The sequence below is a fragment of the Macaca nemestrina genome, chromosome 20 (assembly GCF_043159975.1).
Source record: "Macaca nemestrina isolate mMacNem1 chromosome 20, mMacNem.hap1, whole genome shotgun sequence".
In the NCBI taxonomy this organism is placed as follows: domain Eukaryota; kingdom Metazoa; phylum Chordata; class Mammalia; order Primates; family Cercopithecidae; genus Macaca; species Macaca nemestrina.
The window spans coordinates 14,129,302-14,150,455 of record NC_092144.1 but is presented as its reverse complement, the minus strand read 5'-3'; the positions used below and the strand labels follow the sequence as shown (position 1 = coordinate 14,150,455).

Below are 21,154 nucleotides of genomic sequence, written 5' to 3'. Positions count from 1 at the left end.
TAGGTTGAAATGTCTACATAAATGGAAAAACTTTTATTTTACAGATGTAATAAGTGCATTTGTGTTACATAGATACATTGCGTAGTGGTGAAGTATGGACTATTAGCGTAACCATCACGCAAATAGTGTACATTGTACCCAATAGGTAATTTCTCATCCCTCACCCCCTCCCACCCTCCCACTTTTTGGAGTCTCCAGTGTCTACCATTATTCCATTATCTATGCCCATGGTATACATGGTTTGGCTTCTACTTCTAAGTGAGAACATATGGTATTTGATTTTCTGCTTCTGAGTTATTTTACTTAGGATAATGGCCTCCAGTTCCATCCATGTTTCTGCATAAGACATGAATTCATTCTCTTTATGGCTGAGTAGTATTCCACTGGGTGTATACATACCACATTTTATTTATCCAATCATACATTGGTGGACACTTAAGTTGATTCTGTGACTTGGCTATTGTGAATAGTGCTGTGATAAATGTGTTAGTTCAGGTGTCTTTTATGTAACGATTTCTTTTTCTAGACCCAGTAGTGGGATTGCTGGATTGAATGGCAGTCCTACTTTTAGTTCTTTGGGAAATCTCCATACTATTTTCCATAAAGATTGAATTAATTTACGTTCCCACCCACAGTGCATAAGCAGTCCCTTTTCTCTGCATCCTCACCAACATCTATTGGGTTTTTTTTTTTAATTTCTTTAGTAATAACCATTCTGACTGGTATAAGATGGTATCTCATCGTGTTTTTAATTTGCATTTCTCTGACGATTACACCAGTCAGAATGGTTATTATTAAAGCAATAAAAAAAAATTGGTGAGGATGCAGAGAAATTTTTGAGCAATTTTTCATGTGTGTTGGCTGCTTCTAAAGAGTTTTGGGTTTTTTTTTTTTTTTTTTTTTTTGGTTTTTGGTTTTTGGTTTGTTTTTTGTTTTTTGTTTTTTGTTTTTTGTTTTTTGAGACGGAGTCTCACTCCATCGACCAGGCTGGAGTGCAGTGGCGCAATCTCAGCTCACTGCAAGCTCTGTCTCCCGGGTTCACACCATTCTCCTGCCTCAGCCTCCCGAGTAGCTGGGACTACAGGTGCCCGCCACCACGCCCGGCTAATTTCCTGACCTCGTGATCCACCTGCCTCGGCCTCCCAAAGTGCTGGGATTACAGGCGTGAACCACCGCGCCCGGCCTAAATACTTCTTTTTAACCCCTATATCAGAAGGATTCCTGGGAATGCAGGATACATACGTGTCCTACCCTGGATTGCATGCTCAGTAAGCATCAAGAAGGCCCTGATCTCTCACGTCTAGCTGATATTCAAGCTCTGTGCAAGTAAGAAGTTAAGGCAAAGGCGGGAGTTGAAAAATGTGCAGCTGAGTGTTAAAGGCATGTCTCAAAACACACACAGAGCCAAACTGCAAAGGTTGGGAGATTTTGGTTTTTGGCTCCACTGTTTAAGGAAATCTCTATCAAATCGCTATCTGGCCATGAAGCTAACAGCCTAGAGACTTCAACAGCCACACACTGGACAAATATGCAATCTTTATACCATTAGAAGACTCATTAGGCAAGTAAACAACTACAGATTACAATAAGCAGCAACCATAAGCCCCAAGGAGGAGAGAAAATTCGATTTCCAGAGTCGCCACACTATATCATATTCAAAATATTTAGTTGTAACAAAATATTATGAGACATGCAATGAAACAAGAAAGTATAGCAAAGGAAAGAATAATCAATTAGTAGAATCCGACCCCAAGGAAGCCTTTACTGAAGCTCAAGGCCTGGGCTTCTTCATTTACATGCAAACTCATTTACATGAAATGGTCACAATACATAAAATGGAGGATAACAAGTTGCAGGGACTGGGGCGTGGGGGTGGAGGATGAGGATAAACTGCTGCTCTAACGTGTAAGTAGTTTTATTGAAGAGTGATGGAAATGTTTTGAAACTAGATAGAGATGGTGGTTGCGCAAAACCCAGAATGTAGTGAATGGCGCTCAGTTGCTTGCTTTCAAGCAACTGGTTAATTTATGTGATATTAATTTCATCTCAATAATATATATATATATTTTGAGACAAGGTCTTGTTCTGTTGCCCAGGCTGGAGTGCAGTGGTGCAATCATGACTACACTGTAGCCTTGACCTTCTGGGCTCAAGCAACCTCACGTCTCAGCCTCCAAAGTAGCTGAGACTACAGGAATGTGCCATTACCCCCAGATGCTAGTGGATCTAGATAGATAGGAAGTCTGATTGCCTGTTAAATTCCTCTGCCATATATGTGGTCTCAATGCTTGAAGGAACAGTTCTTTGTTCGGCTTTGACCACTACACTGCAGAATGCCCAAAGAAGGCCCCCAGTCTCTATTCCCCACCCCACCCCCCCAAAAAAAATCTGAGAGTCCTTGGGACTAGAGTTTCCTCACACTCAAGGGGAATGAAATGCGCATTGATTCAAGGCTCATTGAGACCCTGGTGCCTTCTGTAATCTAGGACCATCCCTGGAGCATCTTCATGTTGCCCATGATGATGCACTGAGGCAGGACCCAAGAAACAGGAAAATAATTTCTTTCTTTTTTTTTTTTTTTTGAGATAGAGTCTCATTCTGTCACCTAGGCTGGAGGGATCACAGCTCACTGCAACCTCCGCCTACTAGGTTCAAGCCATTCTCCTGCCTCAGCCTCTCAAGTAGCTGGGACTAAAGGCATGTGCCACCACAGCCCACCACATTTTGTATTTTTGGTGGAGACAGAGTTTTGCCATGTTGCCTAGGCTGGTCTCAAACTCCTGACCTCAAGCGATCCTCCTGTCTTGGCCTCCCAAAGTGCTGGGATTATAGGTGTGAGCCCCCATGCCCAGCCTGGGAAATTATTTCTGCGTGACAAAAAATAATCTGAATGACCAGTTTCACTGGTTTTTTTTCCCACTTTCCACATATGACCATCCATTAGGGATCTGGTAATAACATTTTTAAGTCACAAACTTTGAGAGGGACCAGATATTTTTATTATCCCATTTATATAAGACTGCTATCTAAAAATTACAACAGTTTTGGGATATATACTGAGATGAGTCAATCCAAAAATGTAACTTGGATATCAAAGTAGGACCAGATGGTGACTTGTTAATTGGAGACACCAAATTAATGTTACTAATACAGAAAATTGTCCTCTAACTATGATGGTGTTATGCAATAAGTCTGTACTATTTAGAATCTAAATGTTCTTGTCACTCAATGAGATGTGCTTTAACTCAAGTCAAGGTTTACTGCTATTTTTTTCAGGGCCCCTGAATACCTGGACAATACCTAGTGTCCTTGGTTCCTCTCTCCCACTGTGTGGCTGTTACTGTGTGTGAGGTCTTTAGCCTACATTAGGGAACATTTCAAGAACCTTAAAATGTGTTTTTTGATTCCTTCAAGGGAATTGGCTGGAGACATTGCTCCTTCCATCACATAATGTGACTGCTTTAAGATGAACAGACATTAGTGTATTTTATGCCTTCGTGTCAGGAATGGCCATATTTCTTTTTTTAAGTTTTATTTTAAGTTCCAGGATACATGCGCAGGACATGCAGATTTGCTACACAGGTAAACGTGTGCCATGGTGGTGTGCTGCACCTGTCAGCCCATCACCTAGGTGCATGCATTAGCTATTTATCCTGATGCTCTGCCTCTGCCAACTCCCACTGACAGGCCTCAGTATGTGTTATTCTCCTCCCAGTGTCCATGTGTTCTCATTGTTCAGATCCCACTAATAAGAACATGCGGTGTTTGGTTTTCTGTTCCTGTGTTAGTTTGCTGAGGATGAGGGCTTCCACCTTCATCCATGTCCCTGCAAAGGACATAGTCTTGTCCCTTTTTATGGCTGCATAGTATTCTGTGGTGTATACGTACAAAATTTTGTTTATCCAATCTATCATTGATGGGCATTTGGGTGGATTCCACGTCTTTGTGAATAGTGCTGCAATAAACATATGTGTGGATGTATATTTGTAATAGGATGATTTATATTCCTTTAGGTATATACCCAGTAATGGGATTGCTGGGCCAAATGATATTTCTGGTTCTAGATCCTTGAGGAATTGCCACACTGTCTTCCACAATGATTGAACTAATATAGATTAGCATCAACAGTGTAAAAGCGTTCCTATTTCTCCACAGCCTTGCCAGCATCTGTTGTTTCTCAACTTTTTAATAATTGCCATTCTGACTAGCGTGAGATGGTATCTCATTGTGGTTTCGATTTGCATTTCTCTAATGATCAGTGATGTTGAGCTTTTTTTCATGTTTGTTGGGCGCATAAATGTCTTCTTTTGAGAAGTGTCTGTTCATGTAGGGATGGCCATGCTTCAGTTAAGCATTTTTTTGTTTTAATGTTATGGATCCTGTTAATCTTGTAATTGATCATTGTGCCAGAGATTGCCTACCCAATATGTCCATTCTTTTTTTGTTATTAATAGAACTCAATTATATTTGGAAGTGGTCATGTGTCCAGCTAAGATACTATATTTTCCACTATCTATTACAAAATCATGGAGAGTTGGTGGAGTATAGGAAGCTATTTGATAGGAATCCCGGAATCCTCCTTAGAAGACTTCCCCTCTGTTCATCTTTTTCTTGCCTGGAATTCGCACATGACGCTGGAATTCCCTTAGCCAATATATCTTGGAAAACAACACATTAAAGATGGGGCAGCAGAGAGACAGAGTAAACCCTTGTGCCTCAGGTTAGCATAAAGTGATCATGGTGACCCATTCTTTTATGAAGGAGACACATTAACTCCTGATTGAATTAAAACATTGGCGGATCACGAGGTCAGGAGATCGAGACCATCCTGGTTAACACGGTGAAACGCTGTCTCTACTAAAAATACAAAAAATTAGCTGGGCTTCGTGGCACGTGCCTGTAGTCCCAGCTACTCAGGAGGCTGAGGCAGGAGAATCACTTGAACCCGGGAGGCAGAGGTTGCAGTGAGCCAAGATCACGCCACTGCACTCCAGCCTGGGTGACACAGCGAGACTCCGTCTCAAAAAAAAAAAAAAAAAAAAAAAAAATTATTTAGACAGATAGTGAGGGTAAGGAAGTCCTTGGTAAGGTTTCCCTTTTAATAAAAAGCAGCCCCCAGATAATTTCTTTTCTAACAAAAAGCAACCTGTAAAAATCAAGCTGCAGATATAGGTGAGCAAGCTGGAACCCTGCAGGGTGGCGAATGCCGGCAGCCCTGACAAACAGGAAAAGGCTCCCTGGGAGCCCGGCATGTTCAACATGGCGGCTCCCTCTTCCCTTTTCCTTGCAAACCACGCGTACAGTAAGGAGCAGACAACATGACAGCGCCCCCGCAAAGACCCCATTTGCATAATATAAGATTAGGATGGAGCAGCCAGCTTCCTCCGGACTATGTAAACATCACACTTGGTCCAACTGATCTTTTTTTTTTTTTTTTGGAGACAGAGTCTCGCTCTATCACCCAGGCTGGAGTGCAGTGGGGCAGTGGGTGTGATCTCGGCTCACTGCAACCTCCTCCTCCCGGGTTCAAGTGATTCTCGTGCCTCAGGCTCCCAAGTAGCTGGGATTACAGGTACACACCACCACGCCCAGCTAATTTTTGTATTTTTAGTAGAGATGGGGTTTCGCCATGTTGGACAGGCTGGTCTCGAACTCCTGACCTCAAGGGATCCACCTGCCTCAGCCTCCCAAAGTACTGAGATTACAGGCGTGAGCCACAACGCCTGGCCCCAAACAATCTATGGGCCCTATTTAAATCAAAAACTGCCTCCTGAAGCCAGTCTATAAAATCCAGTGCACTTTGCTGCCAGCGGGAAGTCCCACTCAGGCACGTTCTCCTTTCTCTTTCTTTTGCCTATTAAACCTCTGCTTCTAAACCCACTTTTTGTGTGTCTGCATACTCAATTTCCTTGGTATGAGATGAGGAACCTTGGGTATTTACCCTAGACAACAACGCAGTTTCACTTCTACATTCCTAGGAATATGTGATAAATTTTCAAAGTCATATGTTCCAAACATCTCACTCCCCAGCCTTTCTTCCAAGACAGGTCAGCATGTCCATCGTTTACCACTACTCATATGCTTTTCCCTAGACACTTGTGGATAGTTCATTTGTCTTTAAATGTTTTCAACAATCTCCTTTGAGAGAGGTTTCAAGGTAGGGAAAGGTAAGCTCTTTGTGTTATTCCTTCAGGAGTCCATTGGACTTATTATTTTTATTATTATTTGGAGACAGAGTTTCACTCTTGTCACCCAGGCTGGAGTTCAGTGGTGCAATCTCAGCTCACTGCAACCTCCGCCTCCCAGGTTCAAGCGATTCTCCTGCCTCAGCCTCCCCAGTAGCTGGGATTACAGACGTGTGCCACCACGCCCAGCTCATTTTTGTATTATTAGTAGAGACAGGGTTTCACCATGTCACTCAGGCTGGTCTTGAACTCCTGACCTCAGGTGATCCACCCACCTTGGCCTCCCAAAGTGCTGGGATTACAGGCGTGAGCCACCACGCCCGGCCCGTTGGACATATTAAAACAGAACATTGCCACACATTTCTGCTGTCTTCAGCACCAGGAACTGGTGGGACTGTGGGACTGTCATATTCAGCACTGCCACTGAGCCAGGAAGGATGGTGGGAAAATGATAAATTAAACTGCCACAAAGCTGTCCAACCTGGTTTCAGTCACCTTTTTAAAAAAGTAAGGATTCGCTTTGTTGCTCTAAACCTTTTACTGTTTTCCAGATTCCTGACTGATATGGTTTGGCTCTGTGTCCCCACCCAAATCTCATCTCGAATTATAATCCCCAAGTGTTGAGGGAGGGGCCTGGTGGGAGGTAATTGGATCACAGGGGCAGTTTCTAATGGCTCAGCACCATCCCCCTTGTGCTGTCTTGTGATGGGATTCTCATGAAATCTGGTTGTTTAAAAGTGTGGTGCTACCGCCTTAGCTCGCTCTCTCTCTCTGTCTCTCTCTGCTGCCATGTGAAAAAGGATGCCTGCTTCCTCTTCCCCTTCCACCATAATAGTAAGTTTCCTGACGCCTCCCACGTCATACAGAACTGTGAATCAACTAAACCACTTTCTTCATAAATTACTGAGTCTCAGATAGTTCTTTACAGCAGTGTGAGAATGGACTAATACACTGATCAAGTTGATGATGACAGCTGCCCCAGTATTATCAATGTTTCTGTGAAGTATTGGTACTTTGGAGTTCTCTACCTAAAATTCAAAATATATCCTAAAATGCAGTACCTATAAAATTTTTAACCATATTTCACCAAAATATTTTTTAAAGCATAATGTCTGACTGGCTTTCCAGTGACAGAACAGAAACTCACAAAACATACATGTAAAACAATGTGACATATGATCACATAAACAAAGCAAATTATTGTAAACATGTCAGATGTTTTCACTGAAAAAATGAAACACTGGCTTTATAAACAAAGGGATGGAATAGCTGAGACCAATGTGTGAAAAGTATCAACTCCATGTAAATAGCAGGGGAAAAAAATACAGTTACTGAGCTCCTATTTTGCATACATATTAAGTAATGAGGAATGAGGGAAGACATGGAGGAGAACAAGAGTGAGAAGAGCTGAGAACTGGAAGCTGTAAGTGTCCAAGACCATTGCTACTCAAATATTAATGAAGCCGCTACGTTGTCTGGAGTGTATACCCTGGGGTTCATTGGCATGCACTAGGAAAATTTAGAACACGAATACACACGAGGAATTCAGAGGCGGAGGTTTAATAGGGAGAAGAGAAGAGAAAGAGAAACATCTCTCTCCTGAGAGGAAAGGACAGGCTGGTGCTGTATTCGCAGAGTTTAATACTCCCGTTTGCGAAGGCAGTGTCTAATTTACATCGGGCTCACAGATTGGTTCGATCAGGTATGACATTTGCATAGTGCTCAGGGAAGGCTGGTGACCCCACCCTAATCTTAATTTGCAATTGGACTTTCTAGTTGATCTGCGCCATCTTGTCTGCTGGTGGCTGACAAAGAGAAGGGAAGATGGAGCCGCCATCTTGAAAACGTCTAGTCCTTAGTTCCTGCCGGCATTCACCCGTGCAAGCGGCCAGCTTGTTGTTGTATGTCTGCAGCTCCTCTTTACAGGCTGCTCTTTGTTAGAAAATGATTTGGGGCTGCGTTTCATTAAAAAGAAAAGCCTTACTGAAGACTCCCATAGCCTTACTATCTGTCTGCCTAAGTGATTGTGTCTTAACTCCTCTGTCACTAATATACATGCGAAATCCTTGGTGATATTGTTAAAATATAGATTCTCAATCCATAGGTCTGACCAGGGATTCTGCATTCAAAGAAACTCTTGGGTGATGTTGATCTTGTTGGTTCATGAACCACACTTTGAGAAGCCAGGCCGTGGAGGGTACAAGTGTTATGGAACTAATACTACATTTCTAGATCGTGATGGTAACAAAGAAAAGGATGGAAGAATTTCAAATCCCCCAGATGAAGACAGCAAGAAAAAGGCAATCTTTTGTTAATTTATTCCTTCACTTAAAATTAAATGTAACCAAATTTTCATGTTGCCAGTGACTGTTGCTTTTTCCTCTCTTGTGACAGTTATTTCATCCCCATGGAAATAGGAAATCAGACACATGCCCCAGAATTTCTCCTCCTGGGATTTTCAGCAACGTCACAGATTCAGTTTATTCTCTTTGGCCTGTTCCTCTCCATGTACCTAGTCACTTTCACTGGGAACCTGCTTATCATCCTGGCCATCAGCTCAGACTCCCACCTCCACACCCCCATGTACTTCTTCCTCTCCAACCTGTCCTTTGCGGACCTCTGTTTTACCTCCACAACCATCCCAAAGATGCTACTGAATATAGTGACACAGAACAAATTCATAACATATGCAGGCTGTGTCAGTCAGATTTTTTTTTTCATTTCATTTGGATGCCTGGACAATTTACTCTTGACCGTGATGGCCTATGACCGGTTTGTGGCCATCTGTCACCCCTTGCACTACAAGGTCATCATGAGCCCCCGGCTCTGTGGACTGCTGGTTCTGGAATCCTGGTGCATCAGTGTCATGGGTTCCCTGCTCGAGACCTTGACTGTTTTGAGGCTGTCCTTCTGCACCAAAATGGAAATTCCACACTTTTTTTGTGATCTTCCTGAAGTCCTGAAGCTCGCCTGTTCTGACACCTTCATCAATAATGTAGTGATATACTTTGCAACTGGCATTCTGGCTGTGATTCCCTTTACTGGAATACTTTTCTCTTACTATAAAATTGTTTTCTCTATACTGAGGATTTCCTCAGCTGGGGGAAAGTACAAAGCCTTTTCCACCTGTGGTTCCCACCTCTCAGTGGTCAGCTTGTTCTATGGCACGGGCCTTGGGGTCTATCTCAGTTCTGCAGCTACACCATCTTCTAGGACAAGTCTGGTGGCCTCAGTGATGTACACCATGGTCACCCCCATGCTGAACCCCTTCATCTACAGTCTGAGGAATACGGACGTGAAGGGGGCCCTGGGGAGACTCCTCAGTAGGGCAACATTTTATAATGATGACATCATTGCAGGACTTTCATAAGTAGCAAGACTTAGACCATTGGGAGGCATTTTTTTGGTGGTTCTTGAATGTAGCTAAACATCAACGTATTCTCTTTTAGTTCTGGAATTACATATCTTATCGTGTCTTTGATACAGGAACTAGAAATAAATTATTTAGGTAGGTAGATAGTAAGGGCCACAGAGTCCTTGGCAAGATTTCCCTGTTAACAAAAAGTAGCCCTCAAAATCATTTCTTTTCTAACAAAGAACGCCTGAAAACTCAAGCTGCAGACATAGATAAGCAAGCTGGAAGCTTGAAGCTTGAAGCATGAGTGAATGCCAGCAGCTGCGCCAATAGAAAAGGGCTAGCTGGGGGCCAGGCATGTTCAACATGGAGGCTTCCTCTTCCTTTTCTTTGTCAACCACGTGTACAGTAAAGGAACAGGCAACATGGAGCTGGCCAGGTAGAGAACCCGTCTGTATAATAAAAGATTAGGGTGGAGCAGCCAGCTTCTCCACATGCTATGCAAATGGCACACCTGATCCAACCAATCTTTTATGGCCTATGTAAATCAGACACCGCCGCCTCAAGCTAGTTTATAAAACCCTATAAATTTCACCATGGAACTGGCAATCCATTTTCTCTGGGACCCCAGAGGGCTCTTCTCTTTCGCTCACCTATTAAATTTCCGCTCTTAACCTCAGTCTGGTGTGTCCACATCCTAGTTTTCCCCGGCTGTGAGACAACGAACCTCAGGTGTTAACCCAGACAACTATGCTGCTTCATCTTGATTTTGACAATTTTTGAAGACAGTGTATTAACTTTCTAGGGCATGTGTAACAATGTGCCACAAACTGAGTGAGTTAAACAATAGCAATTGATTGTCTCACATTTCTGTAGACTATGACGCCTGAAATCGAGGTGTTGGCAGGGCTGGTTCCTCTTGAAGGCTGTGAGAAAGTATCTGTTCCGTGCCTTACCCTTAGCTTCTGCTGGTTGCTGGCAGTCTTTGGCTTTCCTTGACAATATAGAAGCATCACCCCAATCTCTGCTTTCATCTTCACGTGACGTTCTCCCTCTAGGTGTGTCTGTGTCCAATTTTCCCCTTCTTATATGGACAACATTCAGATTAGAGGCCAACTCTACTCCACTATGGACCTCGTCTTAGGTTAACTAATTACATTCGCCACATCCCTATTTCTAACTGAGGGCTTTAATGTAACGTATGATCACATAAGCAATGCAAACTATTGTGAACATCTCAAATATTTGCAATGAAAAAATTAAACATTGGCTTCACAAAGGTCAGAATAGCCGAGACCACATTCTGAAGTTTTGGCAGTAAAGACTTCAACATATGAATTTGTAGAGAATGAAAATTCAACCCATAAAAGACAGTTTGATCAAGACTAGTTTTAAATGCAAAGAATGACCAGCATTCCAAATTGCTCCTTTTTCTGTTTTTTTTTTTTTTTTTTTGCAAATAAAATTTTATTGGCATATAGCCACACCCACTTGTGTACATACTATCTGTGGCTGCTTTCATGTTACAAGAGCAGATATGAGTAATTGTCACAGAAATCATCTGGCTTGGAAAGCGTACCTAAAATATTTACTCTCTGACATTTTTCACTGTGAAAGTTTGCTGACCCCTGAATTAAAACATTGCTCTCAGTTCATCTTATCTAAGTTAGATTTTTTTTTTTGAGACGGAGTCTTGCTCTGTCACCCAGGCTGGAGTGCAGTGGCGCGATCTCAGCTCACTGCAAGCTCCGCCTCCTGGGTTCACACCATTCTCCCAACTCAACCTCCCGAGTAACTGGGATTACAGGCATGCACCACCACACCCAGCTAATTTTGTTTTTGTATTTTTAGTAGAGAAGTTAGCCAGGATGGTCTTGATCTCCTGACCTCGTGATCTTCTCGCTTTGGCCTTCCAAAGTGCTGGGATTACAGGCGTGAGCCACCATGCCCGGCCTAAGTTAGATTTTTTTTTTAAGCATCTCAGCACACCTAAATTTTTTTTTTAAACATCTCACACACATAAATTTCATGAACTTAAACATGAAATTTAAGTTCATTAAAATTTCCTAATGAACATGAAATTCTTTGCAAAGCTCCATTCTTATTACTATGTAAATAGAAGGGGTTTGTTCTATACACAGAATGCTAACTCAAACCATAAGTGATCCTTTCCTAGTAATCTAAATATTAATTCTCATGATGGGTGGGCCCTTCGTTTTTTAAAATCGTCATATCCCCTCTGCATAGCAAAATCTCTGACATAGAAGGAAAGTGTGATAAATTCTTGTTGAATAGGTAAACCTAAACTAGTATATGCACATCCTGAATAAGTAAGTAGAATTAACAAAGCTGCGAAGCTAGAAAAACTTTTAGCTACTCTGTAGTTAAGCTTCACGGAGATTTTGAGTAACACCCTTATATGAAAGCTGTGCTGTAAGATTACGTCATTATTCACCATCACGCACATGTTAAAGCTAACTCAGTGCCATCATCTTCCAGGGGAGTGATGTAGAACAGGAAAGACTGGATGAATGGGCAACTTCTCATGTAACCCGCTCAATTTGTCCTTCCATTGGTCCTTCAAATGGTCCTTCCATTTCTTTATTTTATTTTATTTTGTTTTATTTTATTTTATTTTATTTGAGATGGAGTCTCACTCTGTCACCCAGGCTGGAGTGCAGTGGTGCAATCTTGGCTCACTGCAACCTCCACCTCCCGGGTTCAAGCGATTCTCCTGCCTCAGCCTCCTGAGTAACTGGGACTACGGGCACGTGCCATCACGCACAGCTGATTTTTGTATTTTTAGTAGAGACGGAGTTTCACCATGTTGGTCAGGATGGGTTTTTTTTGTTTTTTGTTTTTTTTTTTTGAGACGGAGTCTCGCTCTGTCACCCAGGCTGGAGTGCAGTGGCGCGATCCCCGCTCACTGCAAGCTCCGCCGCCTCCCAGGTTAACGCCATTCTCCTGCCTCAGCCTCCCTAGAAGCTGAGACTACAGGCGCCCGCCACCACGCCCAGCTAATTTTTTTGTATTTTCAGTAGAGATGGGGTTTCACCGTGTTAGCCAGGATGGTCTCGATCTCCTGACCTCGTGATCCACCCGCCTCGGCCTCCCAAAGTGCTGGGATTACAGGCGTGAGCCACTGCGCCCGGCCTGGATGGTCTTGATTGCTTGACCTCGTGATCTGCCTGCCTCAGCCTCCCAAAGTGCTGGGATTACAGGTATGAGCCACTGCACCCAGTCTGGTCCTTCCATTTCTAATTGAGAAGAGTGACAAGGAAACTGCGTTTGCAAAAATTATCACTGAGAACATTATGACGGTGAAAGAGATCTGACCTAACTAACTCCACCTTGCCTCTAACCTTGCTCATTCCCGGGCATAGGCAAAACTAACTTTGGGAAAAACTTAGTTTATAGTTTAACTTTGAAACAAAGACGGTAACAGCCCTTCCCCAAAACCAACTCCCTTCCTGCTGGAAGACTAGACGGCCTTCGTAGGACTAACAAATTAGCCACAAGATCAGAAACTGTGGTTTAAAAGTCACACAGTTGGCTGGACGCGGTGGCTCACGCCTGTAACCCCAGCACTTTGAGAGACCGAGGCAAGTGGATCACGAGGTCAGGAGATCGAGAACTTCCTGGCTAACACAATGAAACCCCGTCTCTACTAAAAATACAAAAAAATTAGATGGGCGTGGTGGCTGCGTCTCAGGTTCAAGCAATTCTCTTGATCAGCCTCTCAAGTAGCTGGGATTACAGGCGCCCACCATCACGCCTGGCTAATTTTTTTGCATTTTTAGTAGAGACCGGGTTTCACCATATTGGCCAGGCTGGTCTCGCATCAGGTGATCCACCCCCCTCAGGTTCCCAAAGTGCTGGGATTACAGGCGTGAGCCACCGCACCCAGTCTTGTGTACAAATTTTTGTGTAGACATGTTTCCATTTCTCTTGAATATATACCTTGGAGTAGAATTACTGGGTTGTATGGTAATGCTATGTTTAACACATTGAAGAACTGCCAAAATGTTTTTCATAGTGACTGCACCATTTTCATCTCTACCAACAATGTAGGAGTGTTCCAATTTTCCCATGTTCTCATCAAAACTTGTTAGTGCTTGTCTTTTTATTATTATTATTATTTTAGCCATTACAAAAGATGTGGAGTGGTAACTCAGTGTGGTTTTAATTTGCATTTCCCTAATGACTTATGATAAGACTCTTTACGAGTGTATATTGACCATTTGCGTATCTTCTGTGGGGAAATACCTATTCAAATTATTTGCCCATTTTTAATTGGGTTATTTGTCTTTTATTAAGTTGTAAAAGTTAAGTTGTAAAAGTTCTATGTATGTTCTGGATATAAGTCTCTTGCCAGATGATTTTGAGGCATAAACATTTTTAATTGTGATGGAGTTCTATTTATCTAATTTTGTATTTTGTCACTTGTGCTTTGGATGCCACATCTAAAAATCCACTGCCTAAATCAAAGTCAAAACGATTTTTTTTTTCTACAAGTTTTACAGTTTTCGCTCTTACATTTAGGCCTATGATCCATATAGAGTTGATTTTTTAATGCAGTGCGAGGTAGGGGCTTAACTTCATTCTTCTGCATGCTGAAATACAGTTGTCCCAGAAACATTTCTTAAGTAGACCATTCTTTCTCCCCAATGAATTGTCTTCACATCCTTGTTGAAAATCTATTGACCATAAATGTAAGAGTTTATTTCTGTACTCTTAATTCTATTTCATTGGGCTATATGTCTAATCCTTATGCCCGTACCACACTGTCTTGATTACTGTAGCTTTGTAGTAAGTTTTTAAATCAGGAAATGTGAGTCTTCAAGTTATTTCTTCTTTTTCAACATTCATTGACTATTGTGAATCCTCTACCATTCCACATAAATTTTAGGGTCATCCTGTCAATTTATGCAAAAAAGTTAACTGGGCTTGTAGTAGGGATTATGTTAAATTCATTAAGTTGGGGAGTACTTCTGTCTTATCAATACTACGCCTCCCAATTCATGAACATGGGATGTCTTTCCATTTCTTTAGATCTTTAACTTCTTCCAACAATGTTTCATAATTTTCAATGTACAAGTCTTGCACTTCTTTGTATAGTAGTATTTGTACCTCTTCTTTCACAGGATAATTATAATGAGCAGCTAAACCAGATGATCCTGTCTCCTGGAAAATGAGGAAAATATTAAACTGTTATTCACTGAGCCAGGAGTATTTTAAAAATGCTTTTTCATGTTTGTTACAAATAACTTTTTATGGCACCATTATAAAAGAAAATTTCCAGGAAATGTTTGACACTCAGTTGCTGTAGAATTTAGGTTTTCTTGTCCATAGAGCATGCTTAGCTAACTCCCATTATAGGTAAGGTGCTATGGCCCAATTTCACACATACCTTGGATTAAGTCCTCTGCTTCAACCTCCTTTTCTAAAAAGATTCTTCCTCAAGTGGAAAATATATAACCAGGAAAACCAGCCTTAACAGACTTTCTTAAAATAGCATAAGAGAGGAACAGAGGCACAGAACAGTCCCCCAGAGCAAAAAATGATGTGGCCCCAAATGTCAAGAGTGCTGAGGTTGAGAAACCCTGGTCTACGGGAAGCCACTGGCCCCACATGGAAACAGCTGAGTGCACACATATTATTCAAATGCAGACACACAGTGGGTGCACCGGCAGCATTAGGCCACACACATCCACTGTGCACCAAGCCCTCGAGCTAGAGAAACAGCAGAATCATCCACGCCTGGTGTGTTTTCCTACCAAGATGTATATAGACCACGAGAGGAGACCCCCAATTCCACCTAGGGTTCCACCCAGGTACAGGGACCTGCCCGGACCAGCTTTTTGTGCGACTAACTCATTCCATCCTCACAGACACCCTTGAAAGTGGTTCAATGACCATTAAACCCATTTTACAGATGAGGCAACTGAGACCCAGACAGGGGAAGTTTTGTTGTTGTTGCTGTTATTGTTGTTGTTGTTGTTGTTTTGAGACCGAGTCTCGCTTGTTGCCCAGGCTGGAGTGCCGTGGCACCATCTCAGCTCACTGAAGCCTCCATCTCCTGGGTTCAAGCGATTCTCGTGCCTCGGCCTCCCAAGGAGCTGGGATTACAGGCACGCACCACCACACCAGGCTAATTTCTGTATTTTTAGTAGAGACAGGGTCACACCATGTTGGCCACGCTGGTCTCGAACTCCTGACCTAAAGTCATCCACTCGCCTCAGCCTCCCAAGTGCTGGGATTACAGGCGTGAGCCACTGCACCCAGTCCAGACAGGAGAAGTTTATGACCCAGCAAGAAACCCAGAGGCCCCTGAGGCATGTGTAGACATGCGTTTGAAGGCAAAGAGGGCAGGATAAAAGGAGACCCTCCCTACCATCATCTCGGAGTTGAGATAAGGAGGGACAGAAAGGACTTTAGCTTCCCAGAGGGAATCCTGTATCACTCTGGGTAACTAGAAAATCCATTGAAAAATGTTTTTAGCCTGGGCAAGGTAGTGCTCGCCTGAAATCTCAGCACTGAGGGAGCCTGAAGCAGGAGGAACTCTTAAGCCCAAGGGTTAGAGACCAGCCCAGGCAACATGGCAAGACTTCTCGTCTCTACAATAAAAAAAAATACAATGGTTTTTAAACACGGTGACTCTTGGCCAAGCGTGGTGGCTCAAGCCTGTAATCCCAGCACTTTGGGAGGCCGAGACAGGCAGATCACTTGAGGTCAGGAGTTCGAGACCAGCCTGGCCAACATGGTAAAACCCTGTCTCTACTAAAAATACAAAAAATTAGCTGGGCATGGTGGCACACACCTGTAACCCCAGCCACTCAGGAGGCTGAGGCGGGAGGATCACTTGAGCCCAGGAGGTGGAGGCTGCAGTGAGCCATGAAGGCAACACCACACTCCAGCCTGGGCAACAGAGCAAGACCCTGTCTCTAAAAGTAAAAAGAGGCCAGGAGCAGTGGCCTGGCCAGGCACAGTGGTCACGCCTGTAATTCCAGTACTTTGGGAGGCCGAGGCCAGTGGTACACCTGAGATCAGCAGTTCGAGACCAGCCTGGCCAACATGGTGAAACCCCTTCTCTACTGAAAATACAAAAATTAGCCAGGCCTGGTGGCAGGCGCCCGTAATCCCAGCTACTCAGCAGGCTGAGGCAGGAGAATTGCTTAAACCTGGGAGACAGAGGTTGCAGTGAGGCGAGATCGTGCCACTTCTCTCCAACCTGGGTGAAAGAGCAAGACTCTGCCTCAAAAAAGCAAAGAAAAAAGAAAAAAAAAAAAAAAAGGAAAAACAATACTTAGCTTCAGCCTCCTTTATTTATTTATTTATTTATTTATTTATTTATTTATTTAGAGACAGGGTCTCGCTCTGTTGCCCAAGCTGGAGTGCAGTGGCATGACCGTGACTCACTGCAGCCTCAACCTCCCGGGCTCAAATAATCCTCCCACCTCTGGCTGGGCGCAGTGGCTCACACCTGTAATCCCCTCATTCTGGGAGGCCAAGGCGGGAGGATCACTTGAGGTCAGGAGTTCCAGACCAGCCTGGCCAACATGGAGAAACCTCATCTCTACTAAAAAGATAAAAAAATTAGCCGGGCTTGGTGCCGCACGCCTGTAGTCCTAGCTACTCGGGAGGCTGAGGCAGGAGAATCGCTTGAACCTGGGAGGCAGAAAGTGCAGTGAGCTGAGATCGCACCACTGCACTCCAGCCTGGGTGACAGAGCAAAACTCTGTCTCAAAAAAATAAATAAATAAAAAAGATTCTCCCACCTCAGTAGCTGGGACTACAGGTGCTCACCACCATGCCCGACTAATTTAAATTCTTTTTTCATCAAGACAGAGTCTCATTACGTTGCCCAGGCTGGTCTCAAACTCCTGGCCTCGAGTGATCCTCCCACCTCAGCCTCCCAAAGCGCTGGGATTATAGCTCTTCGGTCTCTTGATACTAAGAGACAATAGACGGCCAAGGGTCTCCTACCTCTGTCAGCCTGGGGACTGCAGTGAGTGCCTCCACCAAAAAGTGTCCTCTGTCCTCTCTGAGCCCGCCGTCCTCCCTGTGGTCCTTAGTGAGGATAATCACATGCTTGGCATCGTCACTTCCATTTGGAGCTGGGGGGTGTCTCTGCTTCAGCTCTGCCAGGCTAGAGAAAAATGGTCTTGAAGATTGACAGGGCTCGGCGACTCACACCTGTAATCCCAGCACTTTGGGAGGCCAAGGGAGGTGGATCACCTGAGGTCAGGAGTTTGAGACCAGCCTGGCCACCATGATGAAACTCTGTCTCTACTGAAAGTACAAAACACAAAATTAGCCGGGCGTGGTGGCGCATGCCTGTAATCCCAGCTACTCAGGAGGCTGAGGCAGGAGAATCACTGGAACGTGGAAGGCAGAGGTTGCAGTGAGACGAGATTGCACCACTGCACTCTGGCCTAGGTAACAAGAGCGAAACTCCGTCTCAAAAAAAAAAAAAAAAGATTGCCAGCCCCACACACGAACCCCAGCCGAGCCTGCCCCCTTTGCCTTCATACCCCCAAAAGCAAAGTCTCCCCGTGTGCCCTGACAACCCCAAAAGGGACTATGCAGGGAAGAGATCTGGTTTCCTGAACATTGCTCTTGGGATCCCTGCCTGGGGGGGGACCACGAGAGAGGCTGTGGGTCTCGCTCAGCCCCAGGAGGGGAGCAGAGCCCTGTCCCCGACTCCCCGCTAGTGCAGAAGGGGTACACCCGGTCTCCACAGCCCGGCCTCAGTTCTGGGGGCTGCCTGGCTACTGGGGAGAGGGCAGAGCCTCTTGGAGCTTATAATTAAGGCTTCAGAGGCACCGACTTAATTACTACCTTGTGAAGGGTTAATTACCCCTAATTGGTTGGGAATCAGGCAATCTTTGTGCCTTCAGAGAATCAAAATATTTTCCCTTCCAGAACTACCCCCTCCCTTTTGCTTTTTCTAATTTTCCTGCAAGGAGGGGCACGGTGGGCTGGGGGGGTCTGGAGGATCGGAAACCACCAGTCTCCCCTCGGAGAACACACTTGCCAGGCCTGCCACAGGCAAGAGCGGGATTCAGAGGAGAAAGGTTCCCGGCCAGCTCAAGACAGGAAGACTTCCTGGAAGAGGTGGCCAAGTCTTCAGGACCCCAAGTCATCCTCCCAGGTAGGCCAAGGGCTCCTAGAATTCTCTCCCACCTAGAGGGTAGCAGGGCCTGGGGAAGCTGGAGCTGATGGTTCCAGGCATGGGAATGCTGCCTAGAGTCTCAGTTTCCTCACCTGTCATATGGGGCCAAGGCTGCGATGCGCCAGGCAGAGTGAGCAGGAAATGAAGGCTGTCCCTGGAGAAGAAATCCTGGTGGGCACCAAGGAAGCAGCACTCATCCACAGCTCATCCAGCTTGTTGCTTCTCTGCCTGGGTTTGTAGTAATGTAAGCATTAGGGCCTGCCCACTTCCCAGCCCTCATCTCCCTGCCTTCCTCCTAACCGCCTTGATGGGCTTTGGATATACCACACTGGCTCCCAATTCAGAGCCTTTGTCCCTGGAGTTCCCCCTGCCTGGCTTACTCTCCCCCTGATGGTGCTGCGTATGAGAAGCTTTTGTCCTGAAATGTCACCTCCTCCTGGGAGCCTTCCCTGACCACCCTGTCTCCCCCTGAACCACTCCCTGCTGAGAATTCTCCAGCTTATTACACTTTTACCTCCCTCTTGCTCTCTCTCTCTCTCTCTCTCTGTCTCTCTCTCTCTGTTTCTTGTTTTTGTTGTTGTTGTTTGTTTGTTTTGTTTTGTTTTTTGAGATGGAGTGGCACAATCTCGGCTCACTGCAACCTGAGCCTCCCGGGTTCAAGTGATTCTCAGGCCTCAGCCTCCCCAGTAAGTGGGATTATAGGCGTGCACCACCACACCCAGCTAATTTTTTATGTTTTTAGTAGAAGCAGGGTTTCACCATGTTGGTCAGGCTGGTCTCGAACTCTTGACCTCAAGTGATCCGCCCACCTCAGCCTCCCAAAGTGCTGGGATTACAGGCGTGAGCCACCACGCCCAGCCCTTGCTCTCTTTTTTTAGACACAGGGTCTCAGCCTGTTGCCCAGGCTGGAGTGCAGTGGTGTGCTCATAGCTCACTGCAGCCTTGAACTCCTGGCCTCAGGCGATCCTCCCAAGTAGCTGGGACTACAAGCACGCACCACCACATCGGGTAATTTTAAAATTGTTTTTTGTAGCAATGGGGTCTTGCTATGTCACCCAGGCTGGTCTCAAACTTTTGGCCTCAAGAGATCCTTCTGCCTCTGCCTCCCAAAGTGCTGGGATTACAGGCATGAGCCACTGCCCCTGGCCACACTTGTACCTCTCTTATGTAAATTGCCTTGTTGAGATCCTGGCTGGGTCTAAACAAGGGCCCAGTTTCCTCATCTGTGAAATGGGGGTGATGACAACAGCCCTCTCAGAGTTTCAGACCTGACTGTGGTGGCCATGGGGGTCTGGTGGGTTGAGACCTTCTTCTACTGGCCAAGGAGTGAACTTGGGGGATTGTAGGCAAAGCTTTGGGACAGGGGACCAGAGGCCAGAGCAGGGCAAGTGAGCAAGGCTCCGTGATGGGTCAGTCGCAAGGGGTTAGAGGACTGACACAGTGTCTCACACCTGTAATTCCAGCACTTTGGGAGGCCGAGGTGGGTGGATCACTTGAGGTCAGGAGTTCGAGACCAACCAGGGGAACATGGTGAAACCCTGTCTCTACTAAAAATACAAAAATTAGAGGCTAGGCGGAGTGGCTCACGCCTGTAATCGCAACACTCTGGGAGGCCAAGGTGGGTGGATTACAAGGTCAGGAGTTTGAGACCATCCTGGCCAACATGGTGAAACCCCATCTCTACTAAAACTGCAAAAATTAGCTGGGCGTGGTGGCGTGCCCCTGTAGTCCCAGCTACTCGGGAGGCTGAGGCAACAGAATTGCTTGAACCCGGGAGGCGGAGGTTGCAGTGAGCCAAGATCATGCCACTGCGCTCTAGCCTGGGAGACAGAGAGACTCAGCCCCGAAGGAAAAAATATATATATATATACACACATACCCACACACACACATATATATGTATATATAGAAATAGAAAGAAGGAAGGAGGCTGGGCGTGGTGACTCTCTCAGCTGTGGCACCATCATGGTTCCATTGCAGCCTCAATTCCCAGGCTTGAGTGATCCTCCGTCCTTATTTTTTAATTTTTTTTTAGAGATGAGATCTCACTATGTTGCCCGGGCTGGTCTCAAACTCCTGGGCTCAAGTGAGCCTCCTGCCTCAGCCTCGCAAAGTGCTGGGATTACAGGCATGAGCCACCGTACCCGGCCAGATTACTTTGTTTGAGCCTGTGGGTCCAGCTGTCCCTGAAACCAACATATCTTAGACTTTTCAGTGACACAAACCAATAAATTATCATTATTTTTTCTTTAAGCCAGTTGGGGTTTGGATTTTTTACTTGCAACTAGAATAGTCTTCAAAAATTGACCACCTCTCCCTCCCTCCTTTGCTCCCTCCCTTCCTTCTTCTCTCCCTCCCTTCCTTCTTCTCTCCCTCCCTCCTTCCTTGTTTTTTTTTTTTTCCTCTCTCTCGAGACAGAGTCTCGCTCTGTTGCCCAGG

General features: G+C 44.9%; 1 protein-coding gene across 1 annotated transcript; it reads left to right on the top strand.

The window, feature by feature from the left end:
* The first annotated feature begins 8,592 nt into the window (after positions 1 to 8,592).
* LOC105496626 (olfactory receptor family 7 subfamily C member 1) lies at positions 8,593 to 9,555 on the top strand. Its single transcript, XM_011767180.2, has one exon. It carries the CDS (start codon positions 8,593 to 8,595, stop codon positions 9,553 to 9,555), a length of 963 nt encoding a protein of 320 aa, XP_011765482.2.
* Positions 9,556 to 21,154: the final 11,599 nt, after the last annotated feature.